The following is a 23232-nucleotide window of genomic DNA, read 5'->3' as shown; positions in this document are numbered from 1 at the left end:
TAAGGGACCATAGGTGTCTTTCTCAAAGTTTTATCTCTTAGGAGCTTTTCCCCTTAATTCCACTAATCCACAAATATCATGGATTCTATTAACATATTTCAAAACTTCAATGGGCCAAATTTGAAATTTTTCCTCCCCTTATAAACTTCTGTATATCCCCAACACCCCGCACCCAAACCCCTTCCTTAATCTCTCTCTTTTCCCCCAAAAGGGCTTTTCCCAATTTAAACTCTTCAAAAATTCCTCATACAACCAAAATCTTTATCTCGCGTATGGCCTTTCACGTAGCTTGCCCAATTACCTGGTACTACAAACTTCCCCCTCATTCTTTTATTTTCCTATTTTTTGAACATAATTTTGTTTATTTTTCTCTCTTCCTCTTTTTGTCACTTATTCTCTCTACTCTCTCTCTCTTATTATCCAAGAATACCATATGGGTTTCTCTGTTTTATGTTTTTTAGTTGTTTACCTGGGGTTTGTTGGGGTTTCGCTATTTTGTGGTGTAGCGGGAAGATCTGTTATCTCTCTCTCTATTTATCGATGGAACCCAAATGGGGTTCTTTATTTTGTGATCTTTTGTTGTTTCTTTGTATTTTGCTGACTCAGTTTAGTGTTTCTAATTTTGCTTGTGGGTTTTGGTTATTTTTTGGTGTAGTCGAAGGATCTGTTACTGTCCACTTGGGTTTCCAAAGGGTAAAAATGAGTTCCTGGAAGATGTGGTTAGGGTTGAGGAGTTTCTTAAGGACCCGTGGTTGCTCAAGGCTAAAGAAGGTGCCACAATTCAGGTTAAGGTACCCAAGATTGTTGTTGCTCCGCCTCCTCCCCAGCCGGCAGCGGTAGGTGATGGGGGTGGTGGTGGGGATGGAGAGGAGGCAGCTGCTATTGCTTCAGCACAGACTAAGCGTGCTGCTTTGCAGAAGAAAGCTGCTGCTGCATCAATGGTGGCTGAGGATTTCGCTAGACGATTCGAGTCTGGAGATCTGGAGGTTAGTAATTGTAGGCCTTTTCTTCTTGTATTTCGAGAATGTTTTGGTTTTTTAAATTAATACACTTGTTTTTAGTTCTATTTATCATAGTCAGGATAATTGAAGATATGGTTTCTGAGTGAGATGATCTATTTCCAAGTTACTGTCTCTTTATGTTTTGTGTGGATAATGGCATCACTATTACAACAACAACAACTATGCCTCAATTCCAAACCATTTGGGGTCGGCGACATTAATCCTCATTTCTTTCATTAGCTCAACTCATATCATCATCATTACCTAATGTCATCACTATTGTTGTTACTTTATCTTTTAGTGCCGAGCTTCTTTTGTCTAGTGAGTAAAGAATTAAGACGTTCTAGGTTGAATTAATACTTTAAGGGTACCTGATTATTTAACTCCATATGTTTTAGATTATTAAGTGTTTGTCCAGTGTTCCACTTCAAGAGGAGAAAAGGTACACCAAAGATTTAGCCTGCCCTGATATTTTTGATTAAAAGAGAGTGCATTGATGGTGCTTCCTATAGGATTGAGAAATTCATGGGTTATTTTGTGTTTGAATTATATAAAGTATGAGTCAGCTGTTGAATTCCTTTTCCTTGTGAGAGGCGTTTATCTTTAGTGGAGGCTGTTGGTTAAATGCATTTTAATCACACACTCCAGTCTTTACTTTTTGATCTAGGCTGTAAGTTCTTGAATATATTGACTTGAGAATGTCTGAATGTTCTATGAAGTGGACAGCCGTAGATGTTATGCTCTAAGGGGTCGTTTGGTTTATGTATTGCAATAATTAGTCTCAGCATAAAGACCCCCATAAGATAATACAGTGTCTGGTTGGCTGCATAAAAAAATTAGTCACGGCAACATAACATTTGGTTGCAGTATTGCATAATGCCCACATTAAGTTATAGTGTTATACGAGAATCTATGAATTATTTTTTGGGGAGTAGGATGTGGTATAGGTATACATGTATTAACAATGTGGGATTAAACTATTTAGAGGCAAAAATGCCCTTTAACGTAATTTATGTATAACAATCTTTATTTTCAATCACCACATAACAACAACAACAATAACAACAGACCCAGTGTAATCCCACAAGTGGGGTCTAGGGAGGGTAGTATGTACGCAGACCTTACCCCTACCTTCAAGAAGGTAGAGAGGCTGTTTCCGAAAGACCCTCGGTTTAGGGAAGATAAAAGGAAGGGCAGCAACAATCACACCGGTTATAAAACTGAAGCAAAAATACAAAGATACAAAACTAAAAATGAGTATTGTAATCAGAAGGCCGAAATGAAAGTGATGACAAGTAATCTCATAAATCAAGGTATATGAAAATACATAAATAACGCTAACTCATGTACCAAAGCTACTGTTACAGACAAGGACAACGCTAGGCAACCTATCCTAACACTTTACCTTTATTCTCAACCTCCACACCTTCCTATCCATGGTCATGTCCGCAGTGAGCTGGAGCAACGCCATATCTTGCCTAATCACCTCTCCCCAATACTTTTTCGGCCTACCCCTACCTCTCCTTAGGCCCTCCAGGGACCTCTCACACCTCCTCATCGGAGCATCTGCGTCTCTACTCTTCACATGTCCGAACCATGTAAGTCTCACCTCCCGCATCTTGTCCTCCACAGGGGCCACACCCACCTTATCCCGTATAACTTCATTTCTAATTCTATCCGGTCTGGTATGCACGCATCTCAACATCCTCATTTCAGTTGCCTTCATCTGTTGGACATGGGAGTTCTTGACTGGTCTGACCACCGCTCTATAAAACTTACCTTTAAGTTTAGGTGGAACATTTTTATCACAAAAAAAACCTGAAGCGAGCCTCCATTTCATCCATCCCGCCCCAATACGATGTGTAGCATCCTCGTCGATCTCTCCATTCCCTTGTATAGCTGACCCAAGATATTTAAAACTCTCCCTCATAGGGATGACTTGAGAATCAAGCCTGGCTTCTCCGTCCACAACCTGAGTCGTCCCACTGAACATGCACTCCAAGTACTATGTCTTGGTCCTGCTCAACTTGACACCTTTAGCCTCCCGGGTCTGCCTCCAAACCTCTAACTTCCCATTAACACCGCCTCACGTCTCGTCAATCAGAACAATGTCATCTGCAAATAACATGCACCACGACACCTCTCCTTGTATGTGGCGCGTCAGCGCGTCGATCGCCAAGGCAAATAGAAATGGACTAAGGGCTGACCCCTAATGCAACCCCATCATAACTGGGAGGTGTTTCGAGTCCCCTCCCACGGTCCTCACTCGAGTCTTAGCTCCATCATACATGTCCTTAATAACCCTAATGTAAGCAACGGAAACACCTCTAGCCTCCAAACATCTTCACAGAACCTCCCTTGGCACTTTATCGTAAGCCTTCTTTAAGTCGATGAACACCATATGTAAATCCCTCTTCCCCTAACAAGATGAATAGCTTCTGTAGTCGAACGTTCTGGCATAAATCCGAACTGGTTTTCAGAAATATCCACAATCCTCCTTAACCTTAGCTCCACCACCCTCTCCCAGACTTTCATAGTATGGCTTAGTAACTTGATGCCTCGGTAGTTGTTGCAACTTTGGATATCACCCTTGCTCTTATACAGCGGGATCATCGTACTCCATCACCACATAACAATTCGTTAATTATTAATCACCGCATAGACAATCCCTGTATTATAATTCCCGCATAAATAGTGTGTCAGCTAAACGAACCTAAAAGGTCGGCTAGCCCTTCAAACAAAAAACACTTATCTAAAAACCTTTTGGATTTGATAATCTAAATACCCACTGAGGTGTGAGTTTTTTGGGACATGATAATGGTTAGTATATTTCATTTTATCGTTCCACAAACTCAACCAAATAGACGTTGTCACTTACCAGCTGAATATTCATAATCTAAAGGTGCATTGTTACAGAATATTTAATAACCCATTTTCATTGCTCATTCTACTGATATTCATTTTCTTTTATGGGGAGGGAGGCTGGAATCTTAAAAGGTTACATGATAGTATTCAATTTTCTAAGTAAAAATAAATTTCTATCCTCAGGGATCCGTGAAAGATGTTGGTGGAGATGAACAAGGTCTGTCAAATGTCAAAGTGATGTGTAGGCTATGCTTTTGTGGTGAAAATGAAGGAAGTGAAAAAGCAAGGAAAATGATGTCATGCAAAAGTTGTGGAAAGAAGTATCACCGAGGCTGCCTGAAAGCTTGGGGTCAACATAGAGGTACTATTCTTGGCTACAAGATTTGTCAGTTTTAGTGTTGTGCTTCTGCTAATATGCTCCTTTCTGCAGATCTCTTTCATTGGAGTTCATGGACATGTCCCTCATGCCGGCTTTGTGAGGTAAAACTTTTGATTCTTTTCAATAATGAAAAATAGTTGGTTTTGCTTTTTTAAAAGCTGCCAGTAGATTGTCTATTGTGCCATGAGTTACTTTCTTGTTCTTTTTGTGAATAAGAAGGTCAAATGTTATTGGACAAAACATTGACTTTTATCACCTAACAAAATGTAAAAAGTGAATTTATCAGAGAGATCAACTGATGCCCTAATCTTCTCTGCTAGCCATATGTAGCAACTGAGGTTTTTCATACGTAGGCAATTTGGGTTCTAGCCTGCTGCCTAGCCCTAGAAAAGGTCACCCATGTCAGTTTTGACGCACAAATCTTGGTAAAGGTACACCGATTAGAAAAGAAGATCTTGAGTAAGGTGGGTGTCATAATACTAGAAAAAACATTCTTTCCACATCTTTATGTGCAGTAAATTGAGAAACAAGGATATTACTTTTAAGTCAATGCTCTCTACTGGATCCCTCTGTATGTGTATGATGTACGCCAACCAATGAGATGGTGAAACAGGTAGAATTTGACCCATGGCCCCACCTATAAGCAAACCCATAAGTTACTAACCATTTTGCCACGCGAACTAGTCTTTGTCCTCTAAAAAACAGGGAAGACTACATTCTGCTGGATCAAGTACCCTGCATTCTTTGGTCTTGAAACGTTTGTGGACTTATTTCTAGTTTCTACTATATGCACCATGTCAAAGCCAAATAAGCAGAAAGCAATAATGGCTTCCAATGATAATACCCTTGTCGAAACCCCAATCCCTGGTTGTATGAAGTCAATTAATGTGAAATGAGTCACTGTAGTTCCATGTTTCACCTTTATGGTGTAAAGTTTTTCATGTTTAGTTGGGAGGTCTTACTGAATCATTATATTTTCTTTTTGGTTTTTGTTTTGCCCCCTTTTTTTCTCCAGCTTTCTGTTTGGTCTTTTGCACTTTTAACCTTCTGTTCTTTGGTGATTTTAATTTTAATTTCTGTTTTAGAACTCATTGCACATTAAACCTTCACATTGTTCGGAATGAGGTAGTTTAGTCCTTCTAACCAATGACCTAACCAAATCAAACAGTTAGAACCAATTACCAACCGGCCTTTAACCTTTACCCCTTTCTTTGCTACTCTCTCTTCTGGCACCACGAAACTTGCCCACTGCATCTAGATTTTACCATGGAGGTTTCATGTGGTAGAAAAATGGGTTTGTAGGTTGGGATGTTGTTAGGATTTAAGCAGTATTTTAAAAGAGAAAATTGCAAAAAGAAAAACGAAGCTTTAATCAAAAAGCTAGAAGCAAGAATCAAAGCACAGGCTTCGTCGAGGTGAAGTGTACGAATCATCGGGCAGTCCGGTGCACTAAGCTCCCGCTATGCGCGGGGTCCGGGGAAGGACCTGACCACAAGAGTCTATAGTATGCAGCCTTACCCTGCATTTCTGACCTCCTGGTCACATGACAACAACTTTACCAGTTACGGCTCCCCTTCGAGTTTACGAATCATCAAACATATAAAATTACCTAAATATTTGAATTTAGTACTTATAATATCAAATAGCGATTAACATTATTACTACCTGATTAAAAAGCATTATTATTTTCAGTACCTGTTATACAAGAATGAAAATATATAGGTCAACAACTCAAATTTAATATAATGAAAATAAAGTTTCATAAGGTCACAGAATAAAACGTCAATAGCAACATTGATTTTAATTCTCAATTAATCGACAATAAAAAGAATTAATCAATTGTAAGAAGAATTAGTTTGCAGCAGTACTTGTAAATAGAAAAGGATTAGGGTGCAGCATTCAGTGTCATATTGAATTGCTTTAGTAACTATGGAGAAAGTCGGAAGAGAAGCAATAAAGAAGTTCAAAATCAGAAGTAGTTGAAGAAGGCATTTGCATACTAAGAAAGAGTCACCTTTCAAGAAGAAAACGAAGAAATTTTTTAATTTTAAGAAAATACAAAGAAAAATAGTAAAAGAAGAAGAGGTGTTAGAAACTTGAAACAAAGAAAAAGAAGACAACCATGACAAGCAGAAGACTTAATTGTAGATAGGACTCATAGTACTCATATATAGAGGATCTACTCTTCTTGCCCCCCTTTTCTATTTTCCCTCCATATTTTAAAGTCAGTTTGAAATAAATTGACCGTGAAAACAATTTGTGTCTCACTCTCTGAACCATGTTTCTCCAAAGCGCGTGACATCACACATGAAACAATAACCCCTCCGCTTCGCATCGCTTCATCACTAGCTTGTATTAACACTGGATTCGAGGATGTGTGAAAAGTTTGACATATTGGAGGAAGGGGTGGTAAAGGGTGTCGAAGGATGGTGTTCGTGGAAATGTTAATTTTATTGACCGAGTGACTGCAAGGACTGATTCGGCTCATATCACACAAATTGAAGTTTTTGCTGCATATCGGTGTTGCTATGGAGGTTGCATGAGCAGGGAATGGGTTTATTTGTTGCGGATAGTCGTAATATGAGGATATCGGAAATGTTTTTGATTGTTAGGAGGGAGGGGTGGCAGAGGATGGAACATGCCAGTATCAGTGAATAAGGACTAGATTTGCTCTCACGAGATTGTAGTTTATATGTGCTGACGATATAACATAAATATAAATGTCAAAAGCTATTAACCTATTATCTTTCCTTTCTATTTGAGTGTTTGATGGTCATGGATGACAGGATGTTACTGATAATGTCTTCTTGTTTTCTCCTGTTATGTTAAATTGCAAGGTCGGTTGCCAATCTATTTGAGACAGCATCACATGAAGCACAGTTTCTGTCCAAATATTGATGATCAAACATATTAATTTGGGAAGAGCTCTTGAAATATGAAATATCCTTAAAAAACTAGTGGAAGTGTCCCTATCAAGTAGGGTTATAAATGATAGGACATGCGTACCGCATCATTCTCTAGTGATGATTTGCATTTTTGGCAATTTGATGTCTATGTTATTGTTCAAGTCATGTTCTTATGCTCACTATATTGCTCCTATCTACTGAGTACTGACTATATGCTCCTTGTTTGGTGCAGGCCTGTCGAAGAACTGGAGATCCGAACAAGTTCATGTTTTGCAAAAGGTGTGATGGAGCTTATCACTGTTACTGTATGCAGCCTCCACACAAGGTGGATTCTTGTGTCTTACTGCTCCAGTTCCATATAATGAGAAAAGTAGAAGCACTTACCTATCAAAAAAAAAAAAAAGGAGAGGAAGAAGATAAAAGTATAGTTGTCCTTTTTAAGAAAAAAGAAAGAAAAAAGAATGTACTTAATTGCTTTTGGAATGTGCAGAACGTTAGCAGTGGACCTTATTTATGTCCCAAACACACAAGGTGTCACAGCTGTGGTTCTAATGTTCCAGGAAATGGCCTGAGTGTAAGGTATGTAGTATGAGCAGTTGGTGGAAATTCTCTTGGATGCAAGTTTTGCAATATCTTATTTTGTTAATTGGACACTACGATTAACCGCATTTTAGTTAATGCGCTTATTCGTGTGCCCTTTCCCTTTCTATGTCGTTTTTCTGTATATTCAAAGAGGAGCATCATGCAGGAGTTATATTTGGTTTACATTATATATTATTGTAAGGGGCAATTTACTCAGTTCTCTAGTTTTGGGCTTGTCCATACTCCATAGCACGGGTGATTTCCGTGCTGATGCTTTTTCAAGATTCCACATATGAAGTATTGTGATACCATCAGATACTGCTGTGTGCATGTGATATATGAAAATCATTTAAGGCATGTTGAAATTAAGACTTTAATTTCCTTAATTTGGTATCACTGCAGATTGCATATCCTATTTTTTTTCTAAACTATTGATATCTTGATCTATTTCAGGTGGTTTTTAGGATACACTTGTTGTGATGCTTGCGGAAGATTATTTGTGAAGGGAAACTACTGTCCTGTTTGTTTGAAGGTAGATAGCATGGTGATTTTGATTATCTGAGTTTCTCTTTATTTTTTAATTTGATGGGGTTAATTGTAATATGGTGGTTTACAAATGTAAAATGGTTATTTTGTCAGCTGCTGTTATGGAATGCCTTGTGCTTGTTTCTTTTGCAAAGTAATTGAGTGCTTTTCCCCACGGGTATGAGGAATACAATTAATTGTTTTTTGTACTGTAGGTTTATAGAGATTCTGAAGCAACACCTATGGTTTGCTGTGACATTTGCCAGCGCTGGGTGCACTGCCAATGTGATGGCATCAGGTTTGCTTAATCATGGCCTATAATATTATTAATTTATTGGTTTTCAATTGGTGCCTTTCTTATGAAATGCAATATTGTTTATTGACATATGTGCAATATGGAAGTGCATTAGGTTAGATATTTCTGTTCTGAAATTAAATATCAGAAAGCTATTACTGACAGCATCCTGTACCTTTTTGGCATTCTTTAGCAGATTTTCTCTGTTACTATGTGGAAAGCGTTTTCAAAGTAGTCTCACTGTTCCACATTGGCTTTTATTGTTTCATCAAATCGTTGAATGACATTTTGGGTTGTTTATGCTGCATTCTGCCTTGTTAAGAGTTGAGTCAGTTGACAGGGCACTACTTCTAATTACCGGAAAGCTCCTTTTCTGCCCTTCGCTATACAAAATACCCTGACATCTTTGTGGTTTGAGATTTTGTAGTTGGGACTTCTTTTCTTCTGTCGGTCATGCGATATAAAGCTGTTAACTTATGCAACCTTGCTAGTAGTTTCACTAAAGCTTCGAGAGAGGGACTCCATTGAAACTTTTAATTTGAAGTGAGTATTTGCTTTGCAGTGATGAAAAATATATGCAGTTTCAAGTGGATGGAAATCTGCAGTATGCTTGTCCAACATGCCGTGGAAATAGTTATCAGGTATGTTTATGGCAAGGATTAATTCAACTAGAAAATTTTAAACTAGAACTTTATCATGATAGTTTTCTATTGACCTTCTCAGGTGAGAAATCTTGAGGATGCTGTTCAGGAGCTTTGGAGGAGGAGAGATGAAGCTGATAAGGAATTAATTGCAAGTTTGAGGGCAGGAGCTGGGTTGCCAGTTGAAGAAGAAATATTTTCTATTTCACCCTTTTCAGATGATGAAGATAGTGGTCCTGTAGTAAAAAATGAACATAGTCGATCTCTGAAGTTTTCTCTTAAAGGTTTAGTTGACAAATCTCCCAAAAAGAGCAAGGAGTATGGAAAGAATTCTTCTTACAAGAAATCTGGTAAAAAGAAAGGGCAGCAATTGTCTTTAACCGGACAAAACGAACCACATCCTGATGGTGCTGGTTATGTCAAGAATGAAGAATTGCAGGCTTATGGGGAACTGGATAGCTTTGCTTCTCCTGTTGGTAGCTTGACAGAAGGTATATGCTCAATTAATCAGGCAGGGGTCATAAAGCACAAATTTATTGATGAGGTTACAGGAAACAAGGGTAAGAGGACAGTCCAAATTAAAGGCAGCAAGCCTCAGCGGTTGGATGGGGATGATATTGGGATTCAGACAAGCATGCCAAAGACCTCTAAGGGACCAAAGCTTGTTATACATTTGGGTTCACGGAATAAAAATGTAGCAGGTTCCCCAAAGTCCGATGCTTCAAGTTGTCAGAAAGAGCAAGATTTGACTACTTCAAATGGTATTTTTTTTCTGAATGATGTCTTTGGGTTCCTCTTGCTTTCCGTTTTCTTATTAGATGAAACTTGTTTATAAACTATGATTTCTCCATATAATTTGATGACAGTAAAGATGCTTTTCTACTCGCTTTCGTCTCTTGTGACACGAAAGCTACGATTATCTTAATTGTTCTCTCATCCAGGCTAAAGGTCCTGTCAGCGGGAAAAATGATTATAGTTTTCCTCTGTGCAATATTATTTTTCTTGGAGTTTTTCTTTTTTGATTTGTAAGGGCTTCATGTATAAGTATCCGCAAGTGCTTTATGTGGTAAGAGCACAACTGCGTGATGAGTGGATTAGACGCACGTCTCAGGTGCGGACCCTGCCGCAGGCAAAAGTCTGGTATTTAAGTGGAGAAGGGTAGAGGGACTCCCGTTATCCACCGAGTTTCGAACCTTGGGCCACTGGCCCTCTGGGATTTATCGGTTATCAAAAAAAGGACATAGAAGTTGGCTGAGGAATATAATAAAGTACCATGATTCTTGGGTTGCTTTTTGTTTGTAGAAGCCTGAAGTATCTCTAATGTACTTTTCTTGCATATATATTTTCTGTTCTATGCTTGATTAATTCTCCAATTCTTGTTCAGGTGTGGTTTCCTTCACTATATTTTTCTTGATAGTTTCTTACATGCTACAATAATTCAGATTCTTTCCTCTCCGTGTTGATACTTGCAGCTGAACAGTCTGGAAAGGTGTTGATGACCTCAAAAAGATAAAAAGAAAAAAAATTAACCTAAAGTGGTGAATACCTGAAATCTAACTGCTGTATATTATTTTATTTTTCTGATGCTAAACCTCTTGTGAAATTTAAGAAAGTATGGTTAATTCGTAAACCACTGTGCTCACCATCGAAATGAGAAGGTGGCAGTGCTTCTTTTGTGCCCTAATTTATTTTCAAATCCAATTTCTAAATTACCTCTCTTTCTCTGTTCTGTAAAAATCTTTCAATTCAATTTCTAAATTGCTTGATTAAGGAAGCAATATTTCTTGAGCTCAAGTAGTTAGTTTCAAATGCTCTGTTTTCCTGTTCTTATATGTTCTTCCTTTGTTTATTAGGTAGTGAGGATCTGAGTCAGCTGAGAGAGAATGAGAACTCAGAAAGGAATGACACTGCAGCTAAATTTGATGGCGGAAAAGGTAAAACGTGTTGTAACTTGTTTACTTTCTCTTTGGGGGTTGTGGGGTGGGCATGAAGATAAAGTTAAATTTACTTGAGCATTTTTTTAGTGTTTTATTAGTAACATTTCTTTTGGCTCTCGGTTCTGTGTCTGCAGGACATAAGGTAGATCATATGGACCAAATAAAGGGTCAAAATCCTAGGGGTAAAGAAAGTCACTTAATAAAGATAAAGAAAGTTAGTTCAGAAGCTACCCATTTGCCTGCCAAAGTTGGTGGAAAATTTGCCGATGGATCTGGACCTATTCCTCCGGTCAAGACTTTTGGTATCTTAGGAAAGAGAAGCAATGATGGTAGTGTTATTACAAGGGCTGGAGCTGAAGTTCCTGCCACAAGGGGCAACAAATTGGCTTCCTTGAAACATGCAGAAGCTGGGCCCGCTTCTTGTGATGACCTGAACGACGAGAAAATTAGTACACCTTCAGTATCTAATTCAACGAAAAAGGATCCAAAACCTTTTCTAAAGCTCAAGTTCAAGAATCCTTACCATGAAAGTCAAAATGCCTGGGCTTCTCCTGGGGAGGAGGAGAAAAGCATGGTTAAGGGCCAGAGGTCTAAAAGAAAGAGACCACCAACCTTTGGAGAAAAAGCATCAACTAAGGCTGATGATAATTCATCTCAGTGGTATGAGGATAGTACAATGGACGAGTTCATGGATGCTAACTGGATACTGCAGAAGTTGGGGAAAGATGCAAAAGGAAAGAGAGTGGAAGTTCATCATCCGTCTGATAATACCTGGTAAGTTTATGGTTTGCTTATAATTGTATGCAACTTCAATGGAAATGAATATTCGGCGATAGTAATCACTATAGCTGTGAGAAAAAGGCAATCAATAAAGCAAGGGAATTGGGTCGGGGCAAAAGGATAAAGTAGGATAAAGAAAAGAAACCTGTTGTTTATCAGTTAGAAGTTTCATTTCGGTTTTTGGCTCGCATGATATATCAAATTATATAGGAAAGGATTCATATAAATCTGTGCCACACTTTCCTTTGAGGTGCATTAGTTTGACCTTTCAATTTGTTTTCATTTCAGGCATAGAGGGACAGTGATAGAAGTCTTTGAAGGCTCATCAGTTGTATCTGTTGCTCTTGATGATGGGAAGAAGAAGAACTTGGAACTTGGAAAGCAAGGAATACGCTTTGTATCTCAGAAGCAAAAACGTTGACTGCTAGTAAAAATTGGTTGCTATTAGATGCTAAAGAGGCATGAAGGTTACAGCATATAAGCAGCTGCTGATTCCCAGGGTTGTAACTGATCTTTGCAGGTCAAAGTTTCAATGTTACTGCACCCTGCATCCTGTGCTTGCTGCGAGTTTGCTAACCTTTGCTTACCAGATTTTACATGGAAGGCATTGGTTCTGCTTTTCGTTTCCCAGTGTACAGCTTCACTTTTTATACAATTTTTGAGCCTTTTGGGGTCACTTAGATTAATGTTTATTATTTTAAAGTTTTTGTAAATTTTCTAAGTGATTAGAAATTTCAGCAATTGCGGGCTCCTACTGGTTGTAACTAGGGGTGTTCATTGGTTGGTTTTGAAAGATTTCAAATTTCGGTTTCTTTTTTCCGTCTTAAAAAACATGTTACACCGGTACCATACTGTAATAAATGGTTTAGGTTTCGGTTTATGCGGTTCGGTGAATTTAGTATTACTCTTTAAAATTATATTTTATCTACTAAATTTATAATCGTGATTTATGAAACTGATTATTTAGTCAAGCAACAAAAATTAAAAAAATAAAGAGTGAACAAATGCCTAAAAGTTGAACTACTTCATATGATGAACTCCACTCTAATCTAGGTGTCCTTTAGAAAATATAACTATTGGGGAAGAATCCAATTGAATTTTGTAGTATGATTTCTATATAAGGTCCCCTTTCAAATATATCAACGTACTAAACCTTCGGAACTACTTTGGATGTCCTAAAATGTTATTTCTTCTTCACTGTTATTTTTTATTATAATAATATAATATTTGCTATCTAATGGTAGTACTAATTTTGATTTACATCGAATAGAATCTATTAAAGTGAAAAGAATTTTCTTTCTCAATAATATATTGATGAATCTCAAATCTCTCGCCTTTGAATTATTTATGTTTAGGTCGATCAGAGTCTCCCCACCTTTTAGCCTTTAGGACCCTTGAAAAAAAAAGAAAAGAAGAGAAATTAAGCTTTATTCTTCAGATTAAAGAGCACATAGTCCCTTGATTTTTAAAAATGACAATTTTTCGCTCAAAAGTGAGTCTCATCCTGTAACATTAGGAAAACTAATTGTTTCCAGTAGTAAGTTACTAACTCTAACCATAAATTAAAAGTGACTTACTTTTAATATAATTGTTTTTTTTTCCTTAAATATAAAAGGAAGAAAAAGAAACAAAGGAAAAATAGAGGCCATTCCCTTTACATTTTGAGCTATCCTTTATATACGTATTGTCTTCTCCGACGGCCACTAGGTTCGCCTCAATCCTCAAGAAGTATCCTTCTCTCTATTTCCATGTAGAACCCTAAATCCGACCTTCCCTTTATTTTTATTGTTCTTATGCTTTACTTTTTTATTTTGTTTTCCTGTTTGTTTCTTCAGTTCACACTATTTTCTTTTTTGTCAAAGCTTGTTAGAACGAAACGAGCTAAAACTTGGGAGGAAGGTTTTGCAGTGTAGAAATTTGTTTGTTCTGAGATTTTGGGTATCTGGAATATGACTAAGATATTAAACTGATGAAAACACATAGGAAAAATTATTTAAGTGCTAGTTAGAAAATGCTAAGGAAAAAAAACACAAAAAAACTGAAACTTGATGCAGTTTTTTTCTTCGTTTTTTAGCATATTTTCCCTCCGCCGTGAAGCGCAGAATGATGTATAATGTTGATTTAGCAGTTACACTAATGAACCAAGTTATTTTTGGCTTATATTGAGCTGGGTGGATTTAGGTCTTTATTTATTCCATTAATTATATATTTGTGCAAATGTTTGAAAGCGCATCTATATGGCATATAGCATGTCCCCCTGTGTGATGCAATTTCTATCCAATGGATAGGTACATAAAAGAGCAGCCTACGCTTGATTTAGAGGCAAGATGAAATCTACGGGGCATTGTTTGATTGCTTCTTTAACTCCTTTTCATTCTGTTATCCTGAAAAACCGTGGCAGATTTTCATCAAACTTCCTTTATGGAAGTACAAGCAAACCAAGGACATTGTGTGCTTATCATCAAAAGTCCAAACTCCCCTCTACTTCTCTGATGGGTGCAGAGCGCTATCCTCCTCCTTGGTTCAGGTGCATATTTAAGTCTAATTTACTCTCTTTACATTGTTAATAAGATCCCTTATTTCTTTGTTTAAAAGCCAAAAAAGAAAAGCTCCCTGATATTTTTAAGCCTTTGTACTTAAACAGTGTTGCCCCCATGATGGAGTTGACCGATAACCATTACAGAACTTTGGCCCGTCTTATCTCAAAACATGCATGGCTCTATACAGAAATGCTTGCTGCAGAAACAATTGTCTACCAGGCTGGCAATTTGGTAAAGTTCTGCTCCATGGAAAGACTCTGGTGCTTCTCTAGTCAACTATAAAGTATTTTTTTGTTTCTACTCTTAACTAGAACTAAGTAAAAAGAAGAGAATTATGCGAGCTTCATCTAACGAGATTTTAATGATGTTATTCAGAGGTGGGATGAGGTAATTGTGTGTAATCAGGCATGCATTTTCCATTTCAAAGAATCAGGCATGATATTTTTACAATCAAAAATCCTTTGTTCTTGTTCTAGACACAAGAAATGAGAAAGAGTAGAACATTTACCATTTTTTAAAATTTCCTTCCAAAGGCGTGGACTGTCGCAGCCTCCGTGGCTTTGGTCTAGTGGTTAGAGCGCAATGCCTAATGTGTGGGTTAGGCGATGCAGGGGATTTGAACCCTGCTGCAGAAAAAGTGAAAAGAAGAGTAACCGAGTTTGGGGCACTCCCTCTGCCCGAATTTTTGTTATCAGTTAGCATTTGGCAGGCTACATGAATTGGGACAGTGCTATATTAAGTACACTAATAACAACTTTGCTTTAATCCTAAGCACCATGCGCTAGCAAGTTAAGGCTCAAAATTACTGGGATTCAAACTAGTGTAAGATTTTCAGGTTAAATTTTTTACTAAATGTGCATAAATCAAAATATTCGATAATTTTATTTTATCCATTTTTTTCAAGTCTAGTGACAGTGAAATAGTCAAAAGTCGCTTTCTGCAATCTTGATCCTCTGGCTGCTCTACATGATGTAAACTGACCATTGACAAAGAGAAGTGTACAGTTAATGTTTTTATAGATGGTGCCTGACACTTATATCTGATTACTAAATCAATGAATTGGACTGTTATTTTTTTCAATTACTATAAAAAAAATTGGGTTTTCTTTTGAGAGTCAAGTTAGCCAAGTTGGTTGGTCATTTGCCTTTCTCTAAAGTAGGACTCTTGTCCCAGTTAGATGGTCACGTAGAAAAGTATCTTTATTTTTGGTGTAAAATAGTGGGAAAGGAGAACTAGATGATTATATTATTGTAACCTTCTCCAAAAGGAACTTTCTTGTACTGATAGGTCATTGCTTGGACCTCTAAGCTTGTCACTGACTAATGCTTTTGTGTTTCTACCAGCCATGAGCCAACGAGATCTGATATTTATGTGATTTTTTTAATATATCAGGATAGGTTCTTGGCATATGGCCCTGAGCAACATCCGATAGTGCTTCAAATTGGGGGAAATAATCTGGAGAACTTGGCCAAAGCGACACAACTGGCAACTCCTTATGGCTATGATGAAATTAACTTTAAGTTCGTTCTGCTTTTCCACTCTATGCTATAGGTTTCTAGCTTTTATTCAGACCCATAACTGATACTCTTTCTCTATTATCTAACAGTTGCGGATGTCCTAGCCCTAAAGTAGCTGGACACGGGTGTTTTGGTGTGCGACTCATGCTTGATCCAAAGGTTCATATTTGTTTGCTTGATACATCAGAATCATTATTTTTCTGTAAAAGTTGCTCTGACATATGCATAACTTTTACAAGGAAAGTTTGTTGCTGAGGCCATGTCTGTAATTGCTGCAAATACAAATGTTCCAGTGAGTGTGAAATGCAGAATTGGAGTTGATGACCACGACTCGTACAACGAACTATGTGAGCTCTTCAACTTTCACTCACTTACAGGAAATGAGAATCAAAATTTATTTCGTCAATCTCAATCTTTTGAATTTCACTTGTTGTTCCCTTCTCTTGTAGTGTTCATGTTTGTTTAATGCTCTGACCTTGCTTCAAGAAAATCATCAAATTGTGCTCTTTTAGTTTGTTCATAATAGACTTCCAAGCAGGTCTTTGCTGTCCTTGTAGCTGCTTGGACTTTCGAGTAGATCTTACAAAGCTGACAATAACTTGTAAATATGAACTAGAAGCAAATTGCATGACCACTTAACTTGGAGCAGAATCCATGTTACACTTCAGGTGGCTATATTACACATGCTCCTTTTGTTCCCTTTGGGCATAATGTATTTGTAGGTTTGTGGAGACTGGAGAAGAGCACCTCTATACTTGCACACTCTTTGATGCAAGTTACTTAACCATTACTCTCCCCATGCTCGATCTGAAATTATATGTGTCATCAGACATATAAGAAATAGAACTGGAGACCATGATTTAAGCGAAGAAGTGCTGGTTTGTCTCTACAAGGGCTTACGCTTTTGAAAAAAATGCTACATAGGATATAATACGCGCCGTTGCCTTATCCAAAAGTTCCTACCCAGAACTTTCTCAATTAGGTTAGCTGATAGCTCTACATAGTTTTGCATGAACAGAATTCCAATTTTCCCCCTCTTAGTATATATAACCCATTAGGCATTTCATGCATTACCGACTAAATGATTTAAATAAGAGTTTTGATCATTATCACCTAGACGATACAGATAAAATGTTCATGTTCTATAACTAGATGCCACAGAATTAGGTATCTAGTTGATAAATGATCATTTTCAACTAGATGATTTAAGTAAGAGTTATGATCATTATCAGCTAGATGATACAGATACAAAGTTCATGTTCTATAAGTAGATGCCACAGAATTAGGCATCTTTGCTTCTTGCATGTTCATATATATTTTGGGTGTTACATGCCCCCTTTGTTGGCATTCTTACATAATTTGCCAAGTCCTAGCCAGTTGCATGTTTAATTTGACTGAGTACTTGAATCTCGTGCATATTTGCCATATTTGTCTACTGTTGCTAGTTAAGATGTTTCTTATGTTTGTATGCACTAGGGCTAGCTACGATGACTGCGTCATTTTTGTTGAAACAGAACTATTAGAAAGAAAAAAAAGAAAGAGAGAAAGAGAATAATGTGAAAAGTGTTGTCTGTTAACTGATTAACCTTCCAAATGAGTCTTACCCTGTTAGTTAACATGGGTTAGTTCCACCAGTTGGGGTGGTAAATAGTGCTGCTATCTTCTCCATAAAATAGAAAGAAATTAACTTTTCACTTTCATGTGTACAGGTGATTTTATTTACAAGGTTTCTTCTCAGTCACCAACTCGGCATTTTATTATACATTCCCGGAAGGCATTACTGAATGGAATCAGCCCAGCAGATAATCGAAAAATTCCCCCGCTCAAGTATGCAGTTTGCAATAGCTTAATAATCCAACAAGGATTTATGACAATGAAACAAGTGAAATTTTTATATATCCCTACTTAATCATTTACTGGTGTATCTGTAGCCAAGACTGAACTACTACATGCCTATCTTTAGATCTTAATAATTGTTCTGGATCACTGAAACTCAAAGATCTTAATGATTGTTCCTAATGACTACCTAAGTTGGCCATTGACAGGTACGAGTACTACTATGCCCTCTTGCGTGATTTCCCGGATCTACAATTTACGATAAATGGAGGCATAAATTCTATTGAGGAGGTAAGTGTCTCAAACCTAAAATGGAGTTAACGTGTACTAGTTTGTGAAAATGTTGTTAAAAATGGTAAAATCAGATGTGCTGAAAATAATAAGTTCTCCACTATCCCTAGACTGTCGACAGGATTAATTCCTTTATTTTTAGCAAAATAAGCTTCATTAGGCTGGATTTGTCTTGACAGAGTGCAGGATATCTGATCCATTTAAAATACCTAAACTTGCTGGTCTTATAGTTCCGTAGCATCTATAAAGAAAACTATGATATTCTCTTGATAAACTTTTTCCTCTGAAAAATAACCTGTCAGAGGAATTATGATCTTTTTCCGTAGCATTTGTATGATCTTTCTTAGTGTAAAGGCAAAATTCTAGATATTATGCCCACGAGCGATTCAGGGGCCCTATCTTGTGCCAATTTAGGCTTGGGAATTCTTGCTGAGAACTTTAAAAGTAAATGGTTTTTAGTCTTTCTTGCACTTGGGAATTCTTGCTGAGAACTTCTAAAGTAAAATGGTTTGTAGTCTTTCTTGCACATTGGTGTGTAAGCTTTGTCAAACTTCATATTTGCACATAGGATTTCTATCTGGTATTACTTTACCCTTTTTCTGGTTATTTCATTTTTAGGTTAATGAGGCACGTACAGAAGGAGCTCATGGGGTTATGCTGGGACGTGCAGCTTACAGCAAGTATGAAAAGTGTCAATACTTGTCACTGTTTCAATAATTTGTCGAGATATTATTGTGGCTTTGTTCGTTTGATAGATGTCTACATATTTGTATCACTATTACAGCTAGTCTCTTTTATCCACTACTTGACACCTGAGTATGACCTCCCAAATATTGATGGTTTATGGATTCTGTAGGTTTTTCATATTCTCCTGTAATGTCCTTGTAGATCTTTCAAGTTGAAAATTGTAAGTTTGAGCTAAGCATTAAATTGCAAAATAAAAATTGGTCTCTGGAGAACTTGAGAGACTATGCCTACTGGTTTTTCTTTTTGTTTCAATGAAAGGTGATAGTTATTTGAAAGGCGGCTTTTACAACACGTGAATCCTTAAAGTTGTAAATAAGCTGTGAACTGTACAAATTAATTGTTTTAAGCTACTGGATAAATTTGTCAGTGTGGATCCATGGGAAAGATTGATTCTTGGTAAGTAGAAGCTTTTGATCTTTGTAATGTTGGTTTGGGAAAAAGAAGAGCAACCTTTTGTCCCCTGTAGGGGAATATGCGAAAAATGTCAACAGTAATTGACTAGTGGACATCACGTGATAAAGTAGAGATCTTATGCTTGTAATTGCATTGGTGATTTGTTGGTTCGGTGGGTTGATGTTGTGATTCTGATTCTAGTTTTTAGTTCAGTAAAGCAGAATGACAAACCCCATCACAGACGTTTTGAAACTGTAACTGCAAACCTTGACATCGAAAATGTTTATTTCTCGTTTTCTTGACATGTTACTACAACTCATGCTTTTGACAGTCCATGGCAGATTCTGGGACTTGTTGACAGCGCTGTATATGGTGCACCTCTCCGTAGCATAACCCGGCGCCAGGTTCTCATTGCCATCTGCATTCTAGTTTTTTGTTTGACATCTTCCTACTTAAATAGCTTATGGTTCTTTATCACTCATGTCTTCATGGGAGCAGGTTCTTGAACAGTATCAGGTCTATGGTGATTCAGTCGTTGGAATGTATGGGGGGCTTAAGCCAAGCATGCGGGATGTTGTCAAGGTAGGGTCACTCTTCATTTTATCCTTTCGAGCTGTTAACTTTAGCTGTGTCTGGAGTTTCGCAAGCATAAACACATTTCTTTAAAAGCTTTAGCAAGCGAGTTTTCTTTTGTCCTGGACATTGTCAGTCTACTGATGCATGGTTTGGCTTGTTTCCCTCATTATTTCTGTCATCATAGTATTCTACTATATTCTATGTACTGCATTGAATTTCGCAAGCATAAACACACTTCTTTTAAAAGCTTTAGTAAGCGAGTTTTCTTTTGTCCTGGACATTGTCAGTCTACTGATGCATGGTTTGGCTTGTTTCCCGCATAGTTGCTCAGTCACCATAGTATTCTACTATATTCTATGTACTGCATTAATAAAATCTTTTGTTTGCTTAATTTAGCATTTTATGAGGGCTTTGTCTCTGAAAATATTTTACAGCCGTAATCATTTAACTTTTCCCTGTACAGCCTCTGCTCGGTCTATTTCATGCAAATCCTGGAAATGGTCCATGGAAGCGTAAGGTTGATGCTGCTTTCAAGCACTGCACGGTATGTCATTATTGACTGAATTATGATATTTGGAAGTGCTCTCTTTAATAGTCATGACAGTTGAAAATGTTCTTTCTATTTACCGGCCATTCTTGTTCATAGTGGTTGAGAGAGTCCTCTTCATGCCACTAGGTCCAGAGTTCGAGCCTGGCACCCTGATAAACAACAAGAAAATACTCTTTCTATTGCCATCTTCTAGCTGTGGTACAATTATTTCTTTCACCTAGTATGATATTTTGTTCCCTTCTAATGACAATCGCTGAAGTTTCTGACTCTCTACGTTTCATTTTTCCGACATGAATTGGACTTTACGTAGTTTAGAGAAAATAGTTTGGATGAGTTATAATATCTCTTTATGGTAGAGACATAATAAAATAACAATGGGAAGATGTGAAAATGGTATAAAGATGTTGCACTAAAAATTGAGCACTACAAGGTAGAATTGCTACATATTGAATTGGCACTCTAATTCGTGGAAATAGCTATTCTAGGAAAGGTGTCATTCACATGCATTTCAAGCACATTCATCTCTGAATGCAAGAATGACAAAAGATGTTTGATGTGCATATACGGCCATCCAGGAGCAAGCTCTGTTAAATTTTGTTAGTTGCTGGCAGCTCAGCTGTAAACATTCGCATATATCAATTTATGTGTTTAAAATTATTTCTTATGTTGTCCATACCTTTCTGTTCCTTTTTAAACTGATTTTAAACCTTGTAGACAATCAAATCCCTTTTCGAGGAGACATTGGTGGCAATTCCAGACTGGGTCCTTGATTCCCCCATTACAGAAGTACCGTCTGGTAGTACGGATAAATTCATCAAGGCGAAGAGTTTGTTGCCTCCTCCATACACAGTTAATGAAGAAGAATTACTATATGCTTAAATATACGTGTTTTTTCAGTATTATGTATTCTAAGTGCCTCATATTTTTGGGGAGACCAACTCTCTCCAATGTAACCAGTTAATTGTAAAAGTGAAATGATACAAACTCACTGCTGCTATGAACCGGAAGCAGGTGCTATTGACATATTTTTCTAATTTTCTTTTATATATTACATATCGAGAAATGGAAAGGAACAGTGAGAATCAAAGTCATCTATTGTGTAAAAGATTGAACCAATCCCCACTGAACTGTAAGTCTTGATAACATTAGATTCTTGGAGTGACACATATCTTGGAATTTTCATTTATACTCAGTAACTATAGTCATGGCATCTCATTTATTTAACACATTCGTAATTTATTTTGTCTGCAGATTTTGGTTCCATCATTCCCTTTATTAACTTTTTTACTATTATTTGTTGGGGATCATTTTTTGGAGTTTCTCTAGAAGTAATATTGTTGTAGTTTGAATCTTTATAAGTTGTGCTAATAGTGTTTACTTGAAATAGTAGTTTCTACTTTACAAGGAACTTTGACTTTGAAGTTGCTTGTTGGTTTAACACTTTCTCTTCTAAAAATCGTTGTGAATGAAAAATCATAGTCCAAGTAACAAGTGTCAGATTGATCCAATAAAGAGTTCCAAATGTTGAAGTGTTTTACAGTGGTGGACTTTTGTAATAAGGTAAATTTCTTTGGTATTTATTTAAATTACCAAAAAAGAAATACCAAAGAAACTACTATTTGATACAGTTTTGGCCGCCTAATATTAAAATCGCCAACTTCAAATAGAAAGTGTACTAACAATTAGATCACATTAACCATAAATTCCCGTGTAGGAATATTGTCCATGTTAACCCTTAAAAAGCCAAACTTCATGATGATCCGATGCATTTTCTTTTGATGAACTTGTATAAGTTAGAGAATTTTAAACCTTTACGACGGTTTATCATTTTTGTCTTTCAATGTAGACTTAACTAATAGGGCATGGTGAAATAAAAAGATCCGTATGGATGAACTTGTTAAAGAACTTCTAATATTACTATATGATTGATATAAGTTGAATTTAAACGAAAAAGTTAAGTTGAGTTTAACAAAGAAGTGAGTATTTATACAGCCGATTTTATTTAAAATATTTTTTTTTGAATTTTAACAGCAAGAATGATTTTGAATCTCTGTGATCTCAGTTGTGAAATTAATGCATGATTATGTGGGAGGCTTGTCTAGAGAATACCTTCGTTGCCGAAAATTGAACTCGGGTGAGAGCCGAGTACCCTAACCAACTAGACTACATGATGTCTATGGCCTTAATATAATTAACTAATGTAAATGGAGAAGCTAAAACAATAGTCGAGTTTAGGTTGTTTTGGTTGCCTTGTGACTAAAGCTACTAATTCCTCAGCCTGATTTTGTTTCACACTATTTGATTTTGATTGAGCATAGAGTTAAAGCTATCATCTTGAATTACTTATGTCTAAGACAAGTAATAATGGCAGAAAATATAAAAGTAATGTTTGAACATTTAAGATTTGACTAATTTAAGATAATGTGGCGTTTTCCTCACATTATCAATTTTCGGTGCACTACTATTACCACATTTTATAGGTTTTCCAATCTTCTTTCCATTACAAAAGGTTGAAAGCAAACAAGTGGCTAGTAGTAAGATAAGAAGGCTTCTAAGAAACATTTCTTTTTCTTTTTTTTATTCTCTTTGTTCTCCTTTCGAAATTAAACTTAATTAGGAAATAAGAATAAAATGAAAGAGGACTTGTGCTTCCTCAACTTGAAGTATCATACATATTTATAGAGGGAGAAAATGGAAAATGACTTGGAGAAAGAATGAAAAGGTTTCTAAAGAGGAAAAATAATGGTCCTTAATCAGAGAAAGTGTTGTTTTTTAGCACAAAATGTGAGAAGTCAACACTTTGATTATTCTGGTATATCTCAACTAGGACATTGAAAAAGGACTAGCATTTTCTCCCAAAAATGGTTTCTT

General features: G+C 36.8%; 2 protein-coding genes across 7 annotated transcripts; both read left to right on the top strand.

The window, feature by feature from the left end:
• The first annotated feature begins 148 nt into the window (after positions 1-148).
• Positions 149-12652, top strand: LOC107830271 (uncharacterized). Its single transcript, XM_016657785.2, has 13 exons — positions 149-304; positions 656-986; positions 4050-4227; positions 4297-4346; positions 7384-7476; positions 7642-7730; positions 8187-8265; positions 8474-8556; positions 9116-9194; positions 9277-9955; positions 11048-11128; positions 11266-11905; positions 12200-12652. Exons 1-13 carry the CDS (start codon positions 273-275, stop codon positions 12330-12332), a joined length of 2547 nt encoding a protein of 848 aa, XP_016513271.1. The 5' UTR covers positions 149-272; the 3' UTR covers positions 12333-12652.
• An 869-nt stretch (positions 12653-13521) lies between these two features.
• Positions 13522-21540, top strand: LOC107830269 (uncharacterized). Of its 6 annotated transcripts, XM_016657779.2 has the most exons (14): positions 13552-13661; positions 14200-14438; positions 14556-14682; positions 15844-15971; positions 16058-16127; positions 16213-16315; positions 17678-17795; positions 18014-18095; positions 18714-18775; positions 19567-19639; positions 19734-19817; positions 20275-20355; positions 20488-20559; positions 21076-21214. In XM_016657779.2, the coding sequence occupies exons 2-13, from the start codon at positions 14239-14241 to the stop codon at positions 20512-20514; spliced, it is 1155 nt and encodes a 384-aa protein (XP_016513265.1). In that variant the 5' UTR covers positions 13552-13661; positions 14200-14238; the 3' UTR covers positions 20515-20559; positions 21076-21214. The 6 variants fall into 6 exon arrangements, with proteins under 6 accessions (XP_016513267.1, XP_016513266.1, XP_016513268.1 ...); XM_016657781.2 differs by lacking the exon at positions 20488-20559 and having other exon boundaries at positions 13522-13639; positions 14313-14438; positions 21076-21540; XM_016657780.2 differs by lacking the exon at positions 20488-20559 and having other exon boundaries at positions 13526-13661; positions 14313-14438; positions 21076-21540.
• Positions 21541-23232: the final 1692 nt, after the last annotated feature.

This window comes from Nicotiana tabacum, chromosome 19 (assembly GCF_000715075.1).
Source record: "Nicotiana tabacum cultivar K326 chromosome 19, ASM71507v2, whole genome shotgun sequence".
NCBI lineage: Eukaryota > Viridiplantae > Streptophyta > Magnoliopsida > Solanales > Solanaceae > Nicotiana > Nicotiana tabacum.
This window is presented reverse-complemented; position numbering and strand designations above follow the sequence as displayed.

Excerpts from the sequence above, each read along its gene's own strand:
- LOC107830271 (XM_016657785.2), top strand. The coding sequence starts at position 273 with ATGGCCTTTCACGTAGCTTGCCCAATTACCTG. Across the intron at positions 8,557-9,115 it reads TGCCAATGTGATGGCATCAG|TGATGAAAAATATATGCAGT; the intron begins GTTTGCTTAATC and ends TTTGCTTTGCAG. Across the intron at positions 9,195-9,276 it reads GCCGTGGAAATAGTTATCAG|GTGAGAAATCTTGAGGATGC; the intron begins GTATGTTTATGG and ends TGACCTTCTCAG.
- LOC107830269 (XM_016657776.2), top strand. The coding sequence starts at position 14,239 with ATGAAATCTACGGGGCATTGTTTGATTGCTTCTTTAACTCCTTTTCAT. Across the intron at positions 14,439-14,555 it reads TATCCTCCTCCTTGGTTCAG|TGTTGCCCCCATGATGGAGT; the intron begins GTGCATATTTAA and ends GTACTTAAACAG. Across the intron at positions 18,776-19,566 it reads GGACGTGCAGCTTACAGCAA|TCCATGGCAGATTCTGGGAC; the intron begins GTATGAAAAGTG and ends TGCTTTTGACAG.